At 44.9% G+C, this 22327-nt stretch overlaps 1 protein-coding gene across 1 annotated transcript in view; it reads right to left on the bottom strand.

The window, feature by feature from the left end:
- LOC142579579 (nucleolar transcription factor 1-A-like) overlaps positions 1-22327 on the bottom strand; it is a 41439-nt gene that overhangs the window by 15561 nt on the left and 3551 nt on the right. Inside the window, exons 2-9 of the mRNA XM_075689944.1 lie at positions 15266-15450; positions 14399-14650; positions 11641-11705; positions 6097-6244; positions 5317-5427; positions 4390-4514; positions 3966-4107; positions 647-1015 (exon numbers count right to left, since the gene is read on the bottom strand). Of these exons, the coding sequence (XP_075546059.1) occupies positions 647-1015; positions 3966-4107; positions 4390-4514; positions 5317-5427; positions 6097-6244; positions 11641-11705; positions 14399-14650; positions 15266-15450 (1397 nt within the window). The remainder of the gene's footprint in view (positions 1-646; positions 1016-3965; positions 4108-4389; positions 4515-5316; positions 5428-6096; positions 6245-11640; positions 11706-14398; positions 14651-15265; positions 15451-22327) is intronic.

The following is a 22327-nucleotide window of genomic DNA, read 5'->3' as shown; positions in this document are numbered from 1 at the left end:
CATGGTGGAGGCTAGCAGGCAAAAGTACAGACAATGAGCACGACTTGTTGAGCACGATCTTCATTGTGAAAAACAGTCGCCTTTGCCATGAGCTCGTCAATATGCAAAGCACAGTTTGTAAATGTTTGAAGGGAGGCATGCAACTTCACATGGTACACTGGCAAAGAAAGAAACATACTGTGAAGTCAAGGCAAGTTTGCTGGAGCATGGGCAATGTATATCAACGGATGGCAGCAAATGTAAAAAGCTTCCATACAGGTGATGCAGTGCCTATTGGGAGTCCAAGACACATAAAACGTAAAGATGGCTCTTGTTCATATGGCACTTTAGTCTAACAAAGGTTCGGAACCAGCTCTCCTAATTCAGATCAGTGAAAAAATGCTGAAGTCGCTATGCTAGAAATGATGTGTCGGCTTCTCCTGTCCCCACTAAGAAATCAAACTGAAATGAAATCGCAAGGTTTAACGTCCCGATGAGGGTTCCTGCATGCTGCCCATATTGGAATGCTGTTGAGGTGGCTGGGAATCGAACCTATAATTTCGTGCTCAGGTCCACACCGCCACATACACTGAACCATCGTGGTGAGTAAACCCAAGCTGACAAGACTGAACACACTGCCGTAAGGTCATACATGACCCGAGCTCACCTTTTTACGTTCTGGAAGCTCGGAGAACTCTCGGGCGAGCGCCCGCATCACCTCCTGGTGGGACATCTGTGGGCAGCGCTCCTTCATGGCGGCCAGCTTCTCCTGCTGGAAGAAGAACATGGCCGACAGGGGCTTCTTGGGCTTTGGTCGCTCCCCCGCGGGGGGCTGGTTCTCGTCGCCAGGTGTGGCACGGATTCCCTTGCCCGACGCAGTCACATTGCTGCCCTTGGAATTTCCTTTGGCTGCTGCACCCCCGCCGGCAGACGCGATCGACTTGTGCGGCGCCGAGTCAGCCTCGACCTTTTGCCGCTCTTCCTCTGGAAGGTTGCTCAGGTAGGCTGCATACTTCTCCTTGTACTTAGCATTAGCCTGTGCCATGAAGCAAGGATAAAAAAAGGTGAGAGAGAAAAAGGTCACTTAAAAGAGAGAGGTTAACCAGATGCGTGTCCAGTTTCCTACCCTGCACTGAGGGAAGGGGATAAAGGTACGTAAAGGGAGAATGATGGAGAGAGAAGAGTAACTGGTTGCACGCACACAAAAAGGTGCACACTGAATCAATAAACGGCTGAAGAGACCTGTTGACTGGAGGTACTGTAGTAATAATCTCACTGCTTTCTGTTCCAGCAATATGCATGGTCATGCTCCATAAAGAGGTCATCTGATAAAGGGCTACAGCCGTTATGGAGCATCCATGCTGTAACAGAACACTGAACATCGAAGTTAGGATTGACCCAGGACACAGCCTGCAACTATCGTATTTACTCGAAAATAGGTTGAGCATGAATATAAGTCGACCCCTATATATAGTGCCCTCCAAGAAATAAAAAAATTATTCGAATATAGGTCGACCCATAGCTTTGAGAAATGGAAAAATTGGAACATGACACACCTTTATTTTTACAGTAAGCTCGGCTCGGCCACTCACTAATTGCTGCCACAAACCACATCCTTATCAGAACTGTCGGGGAAATTGTCCTTGGTGCCATTGAGTGCATTCGAAGCCAGCCTTGATAATTTCTGCTGGCAGGTCCTCCCACATATCCTTGACCCATGTCGCGACGTTGCTGAGGGGAGCCTTCTTGCGGCATCCCGTCGGTGTCATGGCGGCATCGTCCTTCACAAGCCACTCCCTGTAGGACTTGGCGAGACACTCTTTGAAATGCTTGTTGACGGCGACATCCAATGGTTGCAGTTGACACGTCACAACTCCAGGTATGATGACCAGGTGATGTTTGCCTTCTGTAGGGCCTCCTTGACGGCCGGGCAAATGTGGCCTCCGAATGAGTCCAAGACCAGCATGTTTGGAAGGTCCAAGTCTACTCCCAGTCGCTTCATCCAAACCATCACCTCATTGATGAATCCTCTATCATTCCCGCGGATGATCACCTTCTTAGGGAATTGTTCATTCTTTGGGATTGTTTTCCGGCGAAACATGATGTACAGAGCCATTTTCCTCCCATCTGCATTGCAGCATAGCATAACAGTGAATCGTGTGCTCATGGTCTGTTGTCAACAGGTAGACGTCCTTTGCTCCTTTCGTTGTGACTGTCGTGGCTTGGTCAGCGTCCCCGATCTGTCCGTGAAGCTAATCCTTCTGATACCGCAGCTTGAGAACATAGCGCTGAAATTCCACCAGTCGTTCCTCGCATTGTGCTGGCAAACGCTGACAGATGGTTGTTCTATTACAAAGGGAGAGTCCATTGCGCCGTATGAACCTTTGGACCCAGCTCCGACTCGCTTTTAACGTTGACCGGCCGATCCCATCTCGTTGCGCCAACTGCCGGGCTTTCGTCTGAATGTCCTCTCAGGATGCCTGAGACCCTTTGCACACTCTTCTTCCACATGAAGCTTCAGTTCTTTTTTGAGAGCATCATGCTTCCCGGTCTCTGGGCCATGAAAAGCATGCTGCTGCCCGTTGCACCCAAAAGGTTGGTCCCGTTGTCTCCTCCAAACCCTAATCAGCTTTTCATTCATGTCAAACTCGCGCTGAGTGGCGCGGTTGTTGGAGCTCTCGGCAAAAAGTACTACTTGACACTTGAAGTCAGTGGTCTGCCGACTGCCGACGTGACATTGTCGCACAGCCGCACAACAGCAAATGCAAACTGTCATGTAGAAATGATCGCAAAATGGCAACGCAGAGGGAACCAACCAAACAACCAATAAACAAGCGTACAACACTTCCCTTCTCTTGCGTCCGTGTCTGCACGCCTTACCCCTTCTTTGCATTATGAATCCTCACCAACTAGCTCAGCTTTCTGTCGTTCTAAACAAGTGTGTTTCTTTAACCAGAAACTTTGTTGTGACTTATTATTTGCGCTACCACTTCTGTTGAATTTTTAACCTCCAAATATTTTTTTTGGCTCTTCAGTTTGTGTGTGGAAAGTAAATACAGTCGTTGACTGATCTTTTCCAGACAGATAGGGTCTGTCCGAACTGAATTATTGGATGTGCCGGAAAAACTAATTTCAATGGTAAAATAAAGTTGTTTCTTACAACTCCAGCACAAGGAATAATGGGTGGGAAAAATGGGTCCAGGTCGCAAGTGTGTTTCGCAAGATGCATTGTCACGAAGTGCAGATATTGTGCATGCAATCATGACTTCGTGGTGCCGTCAGTTTAGCCGAGTTCCGTAAATTAGTCAGCTGGGAACATTGTCCACGTGTGAGCTTTGCCGTTCATACCAGCATGCGTGCGTACACACTTTTCCTATATGCGTTTGTGGTAGTTGCCAGCTGATCGCTTGTGAATCTGCCTTTATGCACGCTGCCGCCAGTTCAGTGCGTGCGCATGAAATTGTGCCAGAGCTCCGTGTACAGTAAAATCTCATTAAACCGTACCTGCTTAAACAGTAGTTTCGTTTTAAAAGTAGCAAAGTCAAATCCCCAACTCAGTGGCCATTTAACATAATGTGTTTTGTATCCGCATAAATTGTACCAGCTTATTGCGTACGCATCAGTTAACCCGTAGTGTTTCCACTTTTCGTCAGGCAATCACGGCGGTGCGTTGTCCCCATCGAGTGGCCCAGCAGACCAACAAGCCTCAGAGATCAGAGCAAGGGCCTCTCCAAGCGCCCTGTGCGTTTGCGCATGAAGCCACATCATCACCAACATCATTTTGAGCACGGTATCAGAGCGTTGTGGCATTGTATAAGCTAGGACTCGCGTCATGCCGAAGCTCGGATAAAAAAACACCCGAGTGCTCAACGTAGAATAAAAACGGGACATTGTTCATGCTATTGAACGTGGCACGAACAAAACGAAAAATTCGGGAGAGTTGTATGGTATAAAATGGCCAACAGTGAAACAGAATTACACCTGACCTTGGTGGCCTGCTTGTTGTAGGAATCTCGCTCTGCTTGGCTGAGGTTCTTCCACAGCTGCGAGATCTCTGCCATTTTCTCCTTAGCCGGTACATTCTTCAGCTGCCGCAGCATGATGCGCGAGAACAGGCTGTAGCCGGAGCTGCAACCAGGGCAAGGTACAGAGACTTATCAGACGGCAGCACACAAAATTGTTGAAAGGCCTACACAAAAGGGTACCTTTTCTTTTCTTTGAAGAAGACATATCATTGGCCGGGACCGTAACAAACAACGACACACTACAGTTGATGCTGTGAAGACACATGTGGCAACAGAGGTTAACTAAGGGCGAACCAACAACAACGCTCCAATCATCTGTGCCCAGGCTGTACCATTCATGTATGTTCCAACAAAGACACCTGAGAGAGTAACTCTAAGGACTTACTTAGGAGGCCGCTCAGGCTTTCCATCGCACTTGTCCTTGAACTCCTGCTCGGCCTTGCTCAGTATAGGCTTCACTGTGGCTGCCTTGAAGCCCGGATATGCCTGGCTGTACTCTGCAACCTCCAGCTGCCAATACAAGAGACCAGAAAACATCACTCTCCATTTTGTGCAACTGCTACCGCCAAGATGGGTCATTACCCTTTATATGGGCACAAAGTATGCAATAGTGAAACGAACAGACAGTGCCATGTCCTACCCTGTTTTTTGTACTTTTTACCAATAAACATATACGAACTAGTCCGTCTACGTTACTACTAAATAGCATTGTGCTTGTCAAATGTGTTCCCCTTTTTGCCCAGCCAAGTTAGAAAAAATTATAAGATTCTTTACACGACAGCGGCAGAATCTCCATGCAAAGAAAACTGGCTTGACAGATGCCACATTTTCTGCGTGAACTGTCTCTGCCATGCTACTAAAGTGCACCCATCATAAGATTAGCAGAGATGTATGCCTTCTCACAATTGTATGTTGTCACAAATTCTTATCTCTGTTTTTTTTTTTTATTGAAGGATGAACTTTTCAAAGGAAGGAGACAAAGCAGTGCACTTAGTAACATGTCCTCAGGAAAGCTGCTGCGAGTGCTGCATGCTTCTAACAAAATGTTGGACAGTGATTGTCGTACAACTTGCATGCAGTTTTCCTAAGGTTAGTAGTACTAGTTATTACCGCAATAATCAGAAGAAAAAGAGTGAGGACCAACAACCAAGCAAAGGTGCCCCAGCTCACAAAGGACAATGTAAGGTTACCTAATTTTCAATACATTCTTGGTAGGCGAGCATTAGCTACAACCTGCCCTAAAATGAAGCACTGGAAGCCTTAGATCAATCCACACTTTCATAAGTGAACCAATCTCGGTACCTCAACTCACTTCGTATCGGTGCTGGTCTTGGAGCGCTCGGCGGATCCACTTGATGCGTTTACCGTCGGACAGCTCTGCCCACTGCTTACGGATCTCCTCTTGGGCCTCTTTCTTGTCCAGCTAGGGGCCAAACGAGGTAAGAAGGTGCAGAGGCACTTAGCAAAGCATCGCAGCGACCTCAGCAATGAAGAAACCTAGCTAGGGTGTTAAGAGGAGCCCTGAAGCAATGTCTAGAGCAGGACAGCATAACTCAAAACCAGCAAAGGTAAAAAATCAACTTAGCTGGTAGCCACACAGGCTTGCCTTTTATTGAGCAATGGTGCATGTTTTGCTTGCAGAAAAGCAGTCTATGTTTGGTATTATCGCTTTCTTTGCTATCCTCAGCACGTCTTGTGACGCAATGCACTCAGTCGCAGGCCACTCCGCCCAGTGACACCCACAGGCCATATACTTATTTATTTATCCATCTATTTATTCTACCTTCAGGGCCAATGGCATTACCTGTTGTGCAGCTCTGGTTTAGTCTCCCCTGAGTAATTCATGTGCTTAACCAACATAGACCTTCTGAGGGGTGTAAGCATGACTACAGAAAATTTTGCTATCTGCAGAGCTGTATTAGTATGCTAGCAAGGGAAATTTCACTCCATCTGGAAAAAAAAAGCCACGAGTTAAAAAAATAAAAAGTGCACTGCCATGGTGTCCATGTGTGTTACTTTGCTCCGGTGTCCCTTTATTTTAGTGGCAGTTACTTGCTGTGGCAGTCCTTCAGTGGCCTTGCCTGCTGCTTACCTTGGCAAAGTCGGGCTTCTTGAGACGGTCAAGGGTGAACAGCTGGATGGGTGTCTGCGGCTTCTCGGGCGCACTGGGCGGCAGGGCAGGAGCACCGGCAGGGGGCTGCTTACCGGCTGGCTCGGGAAACGCATCTGGATTCTCTTTCCTAGAGAACAGTAAAATGGCAATGCAGAAGTTTAGCGGCGACTCTCACTGGCTTATTCAAAGCAAGTATGCCTGCTTATTTATTACTAGTTTTTTGTCTCTCAGGATAAAAGAACTGTACTGAACCAATCAATCGAAAGTAGCTATGCAGGTTCAACCGAACATGTCAGATCAGCCCACTACACAGCGAAGCAGTGGCTCCTTTAAATCCATCGTCCAAGCACGGATTCAGTTGCAAGTTCAAGAGTGCGCCACCTTTAATCTGCCTGTTCTTGAGATGAGTGTGTCCAGCACTCAATGTGAACATTGACTGTGATTTTTATCCATAATGGCCACATTTTATACTGACTGGATACGGTCAGCATAAAAGGTTGACATCAGCATAGGTTAACCAGAAACATTAAAATTACCTGCCTCCATAATAATAAAAAAAGTACCATCATGATCAGCCTACTTCACATCCACTGCAGGTCAGACTCTTGTAGCCATCTCCAATCACCGTCTTGCTTCAATAGACTCCACCCTATGCCTGCAAATTTTCTACTCTCATCACACCATCTAACTATCTGCTGTCCTCAACTGCACTTTCACTCCTTGGGCACTCACTTCGTTACTCTGATAAACTGCAAGTTACCTGTCCCATGCATAACATGACCTGCCCAAGCTGAACACTACTACTTTAGCTTTTTCAAGAAAATCAGTAAGCTGTTATTCGTGACACGACAGTGCCTGCTGTATGCATCCCCCCCTATTTTAATCAATGCAAAAGCTTTCTTTGGTCTCTTTCTCACACTTTACGAGTGCTGTCCTGCCAAGTAAACAACAACTTGGGTCACTGGGTGCGCATATGAATAGAGAAGCAGAACCAGAGGCAAGAAGTGAAGAAGTCTGTAACAAATAATTGAAGAAGTCAGCTACGGAGAAGCAAGAAGGGAGTTGGCAGCAGATGTAGCCAAGTGTGTAGGAAGGAGTGAACGAAATGCGACCCAAGCATGCATTGAGCAATGAGTGTTAAACTACAGAGAAATGAAAATGACATCAGCAACAGAAGCAGCAGAGTGTTGAGAAAGGAGTGAAATGAAGGAACTGCTTTAACATTTGCACAAACATCAAAGAAAGCTTTACTTAACATTGACTCCTACAGAAGTGTGGGATCCGTCAACTTTTCCCATTCTTTTTTTTGCCTGGAGATTTCCTTCTTTTCATCCAGGTTGTACTTTGCCTAAAAAAATTGCTTGCTCTCCCATAACCGAGCGTAGATGTAAGCATGAAATGGCAATTGGCAATGTAGATTGGTTGGAGATGATGCTAGCCACAATCTCAAAACGGGTGTGGTGCTTGTTTGCAGCCACACACCCCACCACACCGCACCATGCCATACTGTGCACTTGTCCATATGGACGCCGCTAAGCCAGAAGAAAATCACCTGAAGGCCACACAACAGGCAGCGAAAGACAAGGGAGACACAGTGCACTATCCAGCTAGAAGAAGAATGAATTTAATTCTGGGGTTTTACGTGCCAAAACCAGGATTTGATTATGAAGCACGCCGTAGTGGGGGACTCCGGATTAATTTTCACCACCAGGGAATGTTTAACGTGCCCCCAGTGCATGGGACACAGACGTTTTTGCATTTCACCTGCATCGAAATGTGCCCGCCGTGGCCAGGATTTGATCCCGCGATCTCATGCCTAGCAGCGCAAACCGCTAAGCCACTGATGCAAGTAGAAGTGCCTGAAGAATGGCGCCATCTCTGGAGCGACGCAGTACCCACACCGTGGAACTCACGGACCGCTGGCGTTCAGTGCTCAGAGCCAAAAGATGACAATGAAGTGTATGGTGCCCTGTAACTGCCTTTTGAACGTCCGCTATTAGAAATGACAAATAAAACTTCAGCATACTAGAAATTACAGCTTGAGTGATATAGTGGACAAATGTTAGAAAGAACTTGGAAGCAATATTTTTTGTAACTCATTTGGGCAGTAACTAGCGTATGTAATGCGGTTCTGTACAAAGGGTTGAAGGCCAGAGGCCGCTTTTTTAAAAAGTTTTGTCCGGTTGCCCGGATGATTTCATTTTGTGCTCGTTTGAGTGCCCAGATAACGGCTCTGGCTTTTGGCTCAAGGTCACTTGAAGGTCGCCGACGATGGGAGCAAAAACCATTTCATGCTTTAAAACATACTCCTGCACAGGTTCAGGAGGCTGATTACTAATTACAAACTCTTGTTTTAGTGATCACAGGCCTAGTGACTATTACATACCACTTTCAAATCAGACACATGAGCACAATCTTTCATTCATAACAATCTGGGGTGGAGCAGTATGTTTTCCACTGGCAGACATGGACTTTCAAAATCTGAGCACATGCTCGAGTATTTGGGCAACTGCTCTGGATTATTAGCAGAAATTACCATAAGACACTGACTGTTAATACAGACAACTTTGGTATCATGCTATACACTATAAGCTCATAATGAATTTCACTGGTTGCTTTGGAGCAACTGTTGGAGCATAGATACGCATGTTCGTCTATCCAAAATTAGACTCCCGTCACAGGCTCTATCAGCAGATGATGATGTTTCAGGATCTATCAGTAAAACATCAGGCATCGTAAGTCACAATGAACCAAACATGCTTTCTCCCCAGTGCAACAAGTAGGAGAGGAAGAAGAATAACGAAAGAGAGAGAGAGAGAGAAAAAGAAGAAGGCTCCAACTTGAACACTGAAATTTTTAGTTAAAGAGAGGCAAGAAAGTCTCTCACATGACAATCCTCATAACAGTTCTTCATTCACAGCAGCTTAAATTTTATTTCAATACATCATTACATGGCCATGTCCCCTACAGCAAACCGTGGGAGTTAGTGACGTATTAACAGCGCAAATTCAAATGTAAAAGAATAAAAACATACATACACACACACACAAAATAAAATTCGTCCTTGCACTTTCAGGTTCGCTTGCATTCGTGACAGCTGCTTAATGCAGGCTCCAAAACAAACAACAGAGACTACACAATGCTTAGAAACATAGTACAGGGTTTCCGTGTGTTCCGCTCCCATTCAATCACCTGTAACACATGTTCTGATCAAGTTTCCCTGTTCATTTTCCAATTTAGGCTGATGATACTTGCTCTAAATTATTAAGGTACAGGCCAGGATTTGTTGCTCTGGTGTCATTGCTTTATAGTTGATGCCCATTGTTTCGTCCACTCGAAGATGACAAAAAGATTGGGAGCCCGGATGCTAGACCAATACTGTGTGAATACTCGAATATCCAATATAGAAACCCATGCAATGCCACATGTCACGTATGCCGCGGAGCCCCTCGTGCTTGATGCCACCCAAGCGGGCGTTTCACTTAGTCTTCTGGACAAAAGGAACACCAAGTGCGCCGCGGATCAGCTGCCCCGACTTGCGCGGTAACGGACTGCAAGCACTCCTCGACGTCGGCCCGTTATAAGGATCGCATACACTGCGCCTGAACGCAAAGCGCCGCGTCGGCCGCCCCTGTCGGGCACAAGGCTTGTCCGGGTCGGCAGGACTGATCGAAATGATAACACGACTTGCACAGAGAGAACAGCAACCCGCATTTCGAGAAGTGCAAGAGCATGCGATAGGCACACATATCACCCGTGTCGGATATGCTTCAACAGCTGTAAACCTAACCTGCATGCACATATTGGCAGCAAGCATTCCGCGATGGCTTGCGCCCCTTTACCACATCGGGCAGCAGCGAATTTTCATCACGGCGACATCGCCTAGGCCATTTGGCCTAATCGGCGCTGCTTCGTGGCTATCGGTGAAACGAAGTTACAGCTTAGTGCCGAATCAACGCAGAACTATTTGCAGCAGCCGCGAAACACTCAAAAAGCCGACAAACAGCTTCACAAATGAAAACAGTGCACGAAATGGCTACAAAGTTGTTCACGACGACCATCTTTGTGACACGCCGTACAGCGGCCTCTCGTTGCCGATGCCATTTGTGAACGCAGATCGGTCTCTCTTGTAGATTTGAGCAACCAGTCACATGACTAGCTTTGGATTTGCGCGGATGGCGGACGAACAAAACTGAGGCGGCAAATCACGCCGAACCTGACAATGAAACGGCGCAGACAGCGCCTGCTCTCTACCGTCGGCACCGACAATGCGCGGAGTGGTGATCGAGCGACGTGATGTGCGGTCTTTTCGTTTGTCGTGCAGACGGGCCTTAGGATAACCCACCTGCCGTAAAGTTGGGATACCCCCTTCTGTAATTTGGGGAGAGAGAAAGAAAAAAAGCAAAATTTTCTATGGAAAAGAGTGCTTCAAAACACACGTGTGATAATAAACCGAGACCACCATTGGTATTCAGTACAACAGAAAGTCACTAATTAATTATTTTCAGAGGAAGAAAAAAAAAAACACTCGATTCTACTCAAATCAAATTCTACTGATAAATAAAAAACATAATTTTCCAGACCTTCATGTACTAGAACTGAGCTGTAATCAGCGCTGGCATACTAATTTGGTGTTTCCTTAAATAAGAGTACACTGTACCATCGATCTTGATTTCTATGTGTGTACCCAAGTTACTGATAGCTTGCTACATTCTTGTTATGCAATGCAAGGTTTCCAAGCTTGCGCAGCACTGTATTTTCTTGCCCAAAATTTGTAAGCATTAAATTTTTTGAAAATATTACTGATATCCAGCTTTCCTTTTTTGATTAGATTCGAACTCTACTATTCAGTATTTGCACACACATCCCCTCCGCACTAAATTCATATATACCTGCTGCGTACAGCGGCTGTGGCCTCTGAGCTTGCCGGTGTGATTTTGGAGAGTACAATAGCAGCACTGTTTGTTTTTTAGCAGTTCTCCATGTAGTACCAATGCACTACGCCTTTGTGGACTATTTAGACCAAGAGCTTCTGAAGCACTCCTATTGTTGCTGTCAATATCCACGAGGCCCAAGTCAGCACAAATGCAGCACTACATGCCGTTATCGGCACATCACGGTTTGCCAACACTTTGTTTATGTTGTTGATCATTGGCGATAATGTTTGCGATGACGTTCTACTTTTCGAACTTCATACTTTCTTGCCCAAAGTAACATAAAAAACACAAATAACATTTACACTTTTCATGATCCTGAAGATGCAAGAAATGTGGCAAAACTTCATTTTCAATGGACATAATTGGCACCTGAAAAAGCTATAGCAATGTGGCATTTTTCAAAATGGAAGACCCTTTTGCAACTTCCATACAATAACGGAGCTTCAATCCTAGCTTGAGCCTTGATTCAGTAAGAGATTGAAAGACAATGAGTGGCAGTGAACGTATAGAGCTTGCTCAGAAAAGATCAACGGCCACAAAAATTGTGGGCAAAGGAAGATGCTTTGGTAAATGCTGAAGCACTCACTTGAACTTCTTGAGCTCCACCTTGTACACATCATTGTCCCGTTCAAAGCTCTCCTTGTACTTTTGCTGCAAGGGAGATGACGGCACATTCCATCAAGCCTGACCATGGTCATACCACACGCAAACATGCTGCACCAAACAACCAAGCCTGCCAAGGCTCATGAGCACATCTAGCCTACTTCCAAAGCAATTGAATGCAAGATTTTAAAACTAGCAAATAAACAATAAAAATAATAATGAATAAACACAGGCACACACACAAGACAAAAGAAGTTTGAAACAGAAGTGAAGAGAAATTTTGCGTATGGACAGCAACCAACAACAGAAGAGTTTGGTAGCCCATGCATATGGAGGTCGATGTATAAACTGGGCTTGCCCTCCTTATTGTTTTAACTGTTCTAGTAATGGCCTGACATGTTGAAGCTTGAAGACAGGCACCCCACATCTCAACTGAATCCTTCCTGCAGCCCATGCTTGCACAAAGATGTACAGGTCAACCTTGTCATGACTGTTGAACTAAGTTGCATCAGATGTGAAAATACTTTTATTATATCCAACATGTTTTAAATGCACACACGAGCATCAAAGGCAGAGGAGAAAAAAGAACTGTGATGAGGTTTATGCAAATGAAATGCAAGTGTAATGCCTTTGAAAGACAAGAAAAGGGCCTGCTGGTAATTTTGATGGCCCACCGGCAGCATGTCGCAGTGGCATATGAACACACTATGCACCATCGTTACTATGCAACTGTGCAATTGGTGTCATCACATGGGATCGGCATGTTAGCTTGCTGCCAGCAGGTCAGCCAAGACAAGCCACTGGCCAAAAACAGCATGTGCGTCCAGAATTTGCAGTTTCAAGTTTCTCTTGTCGAATATTTGACATTTTTGCTACCAGAATACATACATGCTTTAAGCTGCGAGCAAAAAATATTTCATTTGCTGTATGTTGCCTTGGATCTTCCATTTTCAGTGAAGCTCAGGGTGTCTACCAAGTTAACATTTACAAATTCCCTGAGCTTTCCAGGTTCTCCCTGAGTGCCTTTGCAATATTCCCTGAGGGCACAGAAGCTCGTTTTATGTCAAGACGGGCTCCCTACATCATGTCACCCAATGGTGTCACTCTCTGGTAAGTATATTAAAAAAAAAAAAACTTAATCCCATTTGAATAGTACGGGGTAGTGTTTATTTTATTCAAAAAAGAAAACAGAAGAGAGGGGTTATGTAAAATGCACAGCGAATAAGATATCTTCAAAAGAAATAGTAAAACCCATTGCAAATCGAGTCTAATTCTCAAATACGAATAAGAAGGTTGCATACAGAATATTTTCGAATATGGGCTATTTCTATCAACTGATAGCAAGCCAATTGGTTTGAGGCCTGAACTTTATCACAAATCAAGATTCTCTCGCAACAGCTGGTAAGTCAACCTCAACTGTCCTGACATACTCTCAGCCCACGCACAATGCCTCAGTATTGCATTTCACTGTTTGAGATTTTTTTTTTTTTGCTTGGATGACGGACACCTGCATCTCGGCGTCAGCCAACTCTTTGCTTTTAGAGTGCAAGCTCCTTCAAAAAAGCGGTGGCATGCTTCCTTTCCCGTTCATTTCACAATGTGTACGTCCTCTGTCTTCTTGTTCTCCTTCGGCTGCGCATTCGCCACACAGACTATTTGAAGCATCCTCTTGGACAGTTGTACAGTTCGCGTCCGATTTTTCGGACTCACTAAGGGCCGTGAAAGCGTCCAAAAAAATGAATGCATGTCTTTTACAGCCCCTGGTGGCTCAAATCGCCACAGGCACGTCTGAAAAACCTCTGAAGGTCTGTCAGTACACTTATTAGGCATATCGGTACTCGTACTGTGAAGGTAAATGGCAGGCGCACGCATGCATAATTAAGGAATATATACTGCGTCCCGTGATAGTTGCCCCTTCCCACACTTGTTATGCTTCCCAGCGTAACATTGCTGTAATGAGGCAAAGTTGACTTTCGGAAACTGGCATTATGCAACGCGTCGTGCTTTCCGAACTTCGAAGCCAATCGCAAGGACCACAAAGGCGGTGTCGGTGCCATTGTTGACAGCAGAAAATTCCTTCAATGAAAAACACGGCACAGAACGGCAAGAAGCTTAATACCGAACCTCGAAGCAGATAGGCCTAGCATTGCCGCGGATCTGCGTGCGAGTGTGGCGGTCCGAGGCGGATCTGCGTGCAAGTCTGCTGGTTCGAGGCAGCGAGGTTATCAAAATGGCAGTGGTTGTGGCTTTTATTAATGCCGTTTTGGACCTGTGGTCATAGCAAAGAGTCGGGAAAATTGGACGGCGAAGGATTCTTGTGTCCAAAATTTAAGACGTTCTTATACATTGACCCTTTGGAGTATGTAGTAGTGGTGCCGCGAAGCCGTCCGTCTGGAAAGTCGCTCGTTGACTGTACTTGGGCAACTCCTCCAGCCAACGATGCGGTGTAAAAGACCATTCGTTACGATTCCTCTCTGTTACTCCAGCCAGCATTACCGCGACGTTAATTCCCTTTCAATAAAATTACAGCTAATTTTCCCTGATAGAAGCACAAATTCCCAGAGTTTTTCCAGATTCCACAAAATCCCTGAGAATTCTCGGTTTCCCCGGTTGGTAGACACCCTGAAGCTATTGCGATACAATGCTCACTGAAATAGAGCCTGGTAAATTAAATTTTATGCTTCTTGTTATATTCATTAACTTGTACCTGTATCAGCAGTTGGCCATGCACATCTTCTCACCTTTTTCTTCTCAGGAAGCTCCTGGAACTTGTTGGAGATTAGCTTGGCCAGCTCTGTCATGGACAGCTCAGGGTTTTCGCGGGCGTACTTCTCACGCTTCTCCAGGAAGAAGCGGAAATAAGGGGTCAAAGGTTTCTTGGGAAGGCCCGGGTGCCGCTGACGGCGTGCCGTGCCATTGCCCGGCAGCCATGGGCGCTTGAGCCATTCCCTTGCATCCCCCACCAGGTCAGTCAGCGTGCGGTAGCGCCGAAGCTGAAAGCACGCACAGTCAAGTCTAGGTAAGTGCACAAACTGCATGTGCAATTGAAAAAAATGTTAATTTGTGTCGCCATCAGCCGATTCGAAGGAACACCAAAGCTAACTAGCATATTCAGCCTGGCTAAAGTAATCTATCGCATTCCTAAACCTCATCATTATAATCTAGTTCCAAACAATGTTCACACCCACCCCACCCCTACCCCTGGTATGTATCATTGCACTCGGACCATACCTTAAATATGGTGTACTGATTTGCTGTACAAATTTGTGTAACGAATCTTTCGTTCTGAAGACTAATAATCAATGGAACCACTGGGAAGCCTCCAGTCGCATCACAAAAGTCCGAAGACTGCAAGACTGCCATTCATGAAGCCTTTTGTTAATATTGTTAAGAAAGTTATTACTGTCATCTTTCTATTGCACGATGTTTGTAATCCTCCACTCCTTCCTGCAATAGCCTTGAGACTAGAGAGTATGCCTGGCAAAATAAACAAACAAATAAAGGGGCTGTGCTCAAAACAGTGCTGCCGCTGAAGGCAAATGGAAGGTGCTTAACAGGGGGAACTGCACACAACATCCTACAAAGCACGGAGTACGGCAGCCTCTCACCTTCTGCATCAGCTGCGCCCACTTCTCCTTGCACTGGGCGGCTGTGTAGGAGCCAAAGCACACCTTCTCCCAGTCAACCTTCTCCACCATGGTGGTGTACTTGACCAGGTCATTGGGCGGCAAACATTGGGCCAGGTTGCTCACCAGTTGCCCCAACTCGTCCACGCTCCAGCTGAGGGAGGCCACTGCGCACATTACATGAACAAAGGAAGCAACATTTATTCCACCATCATTAGCCGATTCCACGCAACACCAAAGCCAACAACTATACAGGCTCGCTGAAGTGACCGATTACATTTCTCAAGACTGCTCAGCATTTTTCTTGTGCACTTGGTTGATGAGAATATCTCATTAAACTTGAAGGTAGCGTGTCTCTTTAATCAGCAAACAGCCTAACGTTCAACTCCAATGGCAGATCGCGAGCACCCGGCCGGATCACAAATGGAGCATGTCGTTCCAACTGAGATCGCTCTCGTCAAATCTGCAAATGGAATGCGTGCGCTCCCGCGGGAGCACATAATACAGGTAAATCAAGCGAGAGGGTGCTAGACTTGGGGTAGATAGGGTAGGCCTCATCACCATCACCACTATCATCTGGATCATCCCAGCATTCCGTGTGTTTGGTTTTCTGTGTAGGAAGGATCATCACTGGACTTGGGAACATATAGTGTGTGAGTCGGAGCAGCCACTATCCAAGAGCAGCTGCAAAATGCATGGCGCGACGTAGCGGCCATGTTTTCCAGGTCATCCATAGCTGCCCGTGACTGGAAACAGGCGACCGTGACAGAAAGCAAGAGATGGGCGAAGGAAATACGTCGCGTGGACTTCCGGTCAAATCTGCCAATTTCGGTGAAGCAAATATTTTTGCTCTCCAGATCGATCCGGAATTGGTGGCTGGCTGGTCCCAATCTGTCATTGGAACACACAACTCACGCTCTCATTCTGCCATTGGAATAGGATTGCTCCATACAGACTAAAAAAACTTAATCTGGATCTACCATTGGAATTCAACATAAGCAAACAGGCAGGGGGATAGATCATCCATGCGTTGGCACAGCACAGGATTCATAAGCGGGGCCTGACATCTTATATCCCAGTCCCACGGGGCACTTTTTATTGCGATGGAGTTACAAAAAAATAAATACTTACATCTACTCACATTCAGCGACTGTCACCCACGCACATACTCGCGTTCCCTAAAATTCACTCACACCCTTAGTCACTAACTAAAGCTCTATTTCAACCCTGCAAATTGAGGGAACTACAGTTTATTTATTTAAGCAATACTGCTAACTGCCTGTTCACTGCCAAAGCAAGGGCTGTAGTCTACAAGTGTTGCAAAAAAGGGAATGAGCAACAAAAAAGGTCTAAATTCTGTAACCCTAGAAAAAAATACTGGCAATAATTGGAGCACTCTGGACAATTTACAGTAATGCTTGCTTCTAGTAACTAGGTTCAGTTTAGGCACCCAGGAAGTGGATGCGTCCTGGGGACATATTCTCAGACGATCACTTTCAACGATACCGCTTTCAGTGCGCGCTTATTGGTTGGTTCAGCAAAACTAGATGAGCTGATTAGCTGTGAAGGCAATAAATAGTATCACCAAAACTGATTATCCAAGAATTACGTCCCCTGAAGTCAAGGTACATCAGCTCACTCTGTTCCTACGATCACTCAGGCTGTCACACAAGAGCAGAGTCACAATGAAGCACACGCAGCACTTTGGAACTGCTTTTTTATGAACGTCATCACATTTAGCCTCATTGCTGTGCTACATGGGCAAATTTTGCTCGATCATGACGTCACAATAATGCTGATGACGCCAGGTCCGACATCTCATGAGAAGCCAACAAAGACACAAAGGAAAACATAGGGGAAATTACTTGTACTTATTGTATTAAAGAAATGATAAATTAATGGCAATGAAAGTGGATGAAAAATCGACTCGCTGCAGGTGAGGAACGATTCTACGTCTTCGCATTATGTGTGCGATGCGAATAATGCGAGAGCATCGCACGCGTAATGCGAAGACGTGGGATCGTTCCTCACCTGTGGCAAGTTGTTTCTCATCCACTTTCACTGCTGTTAATTTATCATTTCTTTAATTCAATAAGAAAGCACAAGTAATTTCCCCTATGTTTTCCTTGGTGTCTTTGTTTGTTGGCTTCTCATGACATGATTAATAAAAATCTGGCCCCTCGGTTAACCCCTTTTCTTCTCGTTCAGACCCGACATTGCAATACCACCTTTAGTATCAAATTAAAACATATTTCCAACTGAGTTACACCTTTACAATGACATTTTATTTCCGTGAGAAAAGATGGAGCAGGTTAAGAGTTAAAGCTGCCCCTAAAAGCAGCTGGACAAGCGTACAGCGTCCTTCGTACGTACAAGTCAGCTATAGTAGCATGCGCATTACACTGTAGTAAAAATAAAAACACTTATCAGCTAGAAATGTGGTTCTGGCACAAGGAAATCAAAGTGGAAAGAAGAAGGGACAGAAAGAGTGCCAACTTGCAACTGGTATGTAATCCAGCATTTTGCTGGGTTATATATCAGCTAGATGGGAGGGGAAAAAAAAAAAACTTAAAGGGACCCTGAAACAATTTTGACGATTTTCTACAAACGTACAGAGTCGTTAGAGTAGGTCCTTCTGATCATTAATTGACACATCTAAGTGCTCCGCGTAAAGCATGTAATTTATTATAAGGTTTTAAAAATCGCTGCCGATCGCAGCACACTGCTCGGTGGAACTTTAAGCCACCCCTACCCATAAGACGAAAATCACCCATACGACGTCAGTGGGGCGAGCTATCCGATAGGCTGACCAGGGCGTGTGATCGATAATTTTTCCAACTTTATGGTAAACAAATGATGTTCGTAATATTTGGAATGTTAGTTCATTTGTTTTTATAAAAAGAAAGTAACATAAAGAGAATGCACAAGAACAATTTTTCAGTACACTTAAGCACTTCCGGCACACAACAAGTGTCGTCTGCTTGTGTTACAATGCACTCCATTTTAACGAGAGCTCCGCGGTCAGAGTCGGCCTCAGTCTTTTTGCGAGCACTATGATTCAACTTTGTTAACTTGCGGACTGCAAACGTAGCGACTGGTAGTATGTCAAGCTGCGACATCGTGTCCCTGTGCAAGGCAGCATACAAGTGAACTGGCAGCTGCGCATCGGACTCCCACTATCCGATCGGCGCCAGGATTTGCGCGTTTGTGTCCGTAAGTTTACACCGGAAGATTACTAACGCAATAGCATTTCGCGAGTCCGGTATTAGGGCAAACGCAAGCGCAAGGGGACAGGGTCCGGCCGCTTGACTGTGCCGTAACGGGATGAGCAGAAGCGTAAATGTGAATGGTCTGCATGGTGCAGCCACCTGGTGGCACAGAGCTCAACCATACACAGCAGCAGTAACAAAGTGTATTCTTCTTTACTGCTGGTGTGTATTTTTCGCAAGAGTGTAATCATCAACACATTGTTTTTATAAATGTTTAAAATGTTTTACACTTGGTTAGAGCAATATTAGCGTTTTGTGTGGCTGGTTAAGCGCTGCACCAACAAGTGGCTGGACCATGCAGACCGATCAGGCCCACTCACGTACGTTTATGCTAAAGTTCCTTCATCAGCTTGAGTTTATGCCTCCAGCCATTTCCCGAAATGACTAGCTTGCCTGTGGTTACTGGAATACCAGACACGTTCGGCAGTACGACAGAATGCTCGCAACGCACGCTGCTTCGATAGCTCTCGCTTGAGATCGACGATCAAGCGGCTAGCGGAGAGGTTTTGCGCGGGCGGGGTCGGGCTCCGAAACAACCGGAAGTAGACGATGTGACGTCGCATCGTGACGCAAAACCAGTGAAGGTGGAGCTTAGCCCTGACCTCTCGGCGAACGAGTTGAGGAGGAAAAGCATGGCTAGGGAGGAGGGTAACTTCTAATCGCTTGTAGCTCCATTAATACTAAACGCTTCACTTAAATTGTGGTGTGAATGTTCTACTTAAGCTGTACCCTACGATTCTACCAAATCTGCCCAAACCGTTTCAGGGGCCCTTTAAGAAAATGCATAGGTGAGTGAAGACTCGCACGCATCAAAGGATGTAAGAGTAAAATAAAAATCTTATATTAGTCAAACAAATAATTTATTTACAATTAGAACAATATTCTAATCTTTCAACATTTTTAAATTAAAAATTAGATTATGGTGTTTTACGTGCCAAAATAACAATCTGATCATGAGGCACACTGTAGTGGAGGACTCCGGATTAATTGTGACTATCTGGGGTTGTTTAATCTGCACCTTATTCTAAGCACCAATTGTATTTCGCCCCCATAGAAATGCGGCTGCTTTGGCCGGGATCTGATCCGACGACCTCGTGTTGAGCAGCACACCACCAAAGCTACAAAGCAACCATGGCGGGTCTCAAATTTCTTTGTCGGACATCACACAGCATCACATTGTACTGAAGCCTAGCACGATCACCCAAATATCTGCAATTTTCCTTTCTCATTTAAAGGCTTGTCAGTTGATTCTGGCATAAGCTAAATTTAGGGATTATAACAGTCTGCGGGTATATATCAGTTGTATGTTAGTCATACAAAACATTCAATAGTTCCGATAAACATTACTTGTAGAACTAATTTTGTGGGTTTGTGAAATGTCATGGTACCACACACTAAACGGCTATAGTAAGGTTACAAAGAGATTAGAGGTTTTATATAAAGAGTCTTTACTCGGAATGTGAGTAACAAATTACACCGACGTATCATGCCAACGACTTGGGACAATTTTTTTTAAAACTTTATCGATATGGTCATTGCAAGTCATATTTTGCAAAAAAGTTACCCCTCATGTTCTACTACTGCTAACCAAGTCTAAGTTGCTAAGTGTCATCAATTTATGTGCGAAGCATGCGGTAGAGTTTCTACAACTTGGAAAATATCCATTGGTACTCTTTTAACCGTCAACCTTTAAACTTTGCCCGCTCAACTCCTCAGCCATTTGTTGCAAGTCATCTCCAATGTCGCTGAATGTGACAATGTATTTGGAAGCTGCAGGTTGTCAAGGTATTCCCTATTAAACCCTATGCCTAACCTTTTCCAATATAGCATCTTGCATCCATCTTGCAGGCACATTTTGCTTCTCGTTTCCAGAAGAATGAATTATATATGACCAATTTCTTTCCATGAGCTCTACCGACGTATCTCCTCTACTATTTCTAGAATCAGTGCCATTGTTTCCAATTTTCTGCTCTTCACCAAGCGTCTTCTCCACTATAAGACTGAAGTCACTCTTGACTACAGTACACACGAGTTTTTCATTCCCGATTCAACGTCATTATGGCGTCTTTCTACTTCACCCTGTACACTGGTGCATCAAACTGTATTCCCTTTATCTCTCTTACTTAGCTTTATTAAAATGACTGCTATCCTCTGACTATGTATTTTGTCCTTGTATACTAAAACTGCTACTCTGCCTTCTCTCTTATCAGGATGGCCTCTGTAGCAGAGCTTCCCATTAATCAGCAGTGTACATACCTCACCTGCTGTAAGCTCTATTACGTCCCAGGTAATGCCTCATAATTCTTTAAAGAAACCTGCCAAGCGAACTGCTTCACTCAATAGGGTTTGAGTTATGAACTTTTTAAGGCTCAGTTCCTGATGAAATACATTTACTACAATGAGCATCTCTGGGCTACTTCAGTCACATCCGGTAATAATTTTTGAATGTTGCAACATGTTAAGAATCATGCAGAGGCAGGCACAAATGACACGGAATTGATTCTACACCGAACTGATTCTACGTGCCTGCTGTGTGCTGCACCATTTTAAAATGTGTGTACTACCAAATATTTCTTCTCATGTGGAACACTTTATTTTAAAACAAACTGTCATAGCTAGCTAGGCCCCTGCCATTATTGCACATATGCTACATGGCTAGAAGGGCATTAGCAGCAAGAAAATGTTCTCAATTTTGCTAATTACTCACTTTAGGACAAATGTTATTACTGTGAAATAAAAGGTGTGGAGTAGTTATATTCTGGGGTATTACATGCCGAAATCACGACATGATTATGAGGCATGCTATAGTGGGGGGACTCCAGATTAATTTTGACCAACTGGCATTCTTAAGGTGCATGCGAGGAGTAGAAGTCATGCCTGGTTAGCAGAAATCGTAAAACTAGCAACACTTTCAAGATATCAGTCCCGAAATCTGATAAAAAAAGCACCCCAGCATTCCAGTTAAGATTGTCCTGAACTGTTAGAGGCACACTATTTGGGAACTTAACTGGAATGCCAAATTATTTTATAGCACACCTTAAGGTCACATATCTCGAAAGTCGTGCCAGTCTTAGGATATATGCGAAGCAGACCTAACTTCACTACACTTTGGCTTCAGTTTTGGAATTACAACATTTACCATAATATGAGTACTTCAAAAGTTAATTAGCACACTTTCGGTAATTAGCTTAATTATCTTCAAAACCTTTATATTTTTTTGGTAACGTCTGCTTAGCCACGTAGCCTTTTCGCAAGAATAGCAGGAGCCTATATATGACAGTTTCGTTCGAAAAGAAAGTGTACTGCATAAAAACAAATGTCTGGTATATTACCACATTGATGAAGCACATTAAAGCAGCATTTGATCACAAAGGAGGGGCAACCACCTCCCTTGTGTGCACTGTGGAAAAACAAAACAAACCAGTTCTGTAATGTGGAAAGTTGGGCTAGTTGGCGATTGATCATCATACCGTACTGGTGAAGCAGCACACCGACACGGACATGGTGTGTGTTCTCTGTGTCCGTGTGCTGCTTCACCAGTAAGGTATGATGATAAACCTGTTCTGCCGTAAAGGAAGTTGAGCTATTCTAGCAAGACGTGATCATGATGATGACCTTAATGTCTTTGGTACATACCGACTCGCGGGGATAAGGGGAAGCAGCAGACATGGCTCTCCAAAGCAGACTGTTTACAGAAGAGCGCAAATGTTTCAGCAACTGATACTGCAATGACAAGTCTTACTGCATGCAACAATGTTGCTTTGTACTTTGGGCA

The sequence above is a fragment of the Dermacentor variabilis genome, chromosome 4 (genome assembly GCF_050947875.1).
Source record: "Dermacentor variabilis isolate Ectoservices chromosome 4, ASM5094787v1, whole genome shotgun sequence".
NCBI classification, from domain to species: domain Eukaryota; kingdom Metazoa; phylum Arthropoda; class Arachnida; order Ixodida; family Ixodidae; genus Dermacentor; species Dermacentor variabilis.
This window is presented reverse-complemented; position numbering and strand designations above follow the sequence as displayed.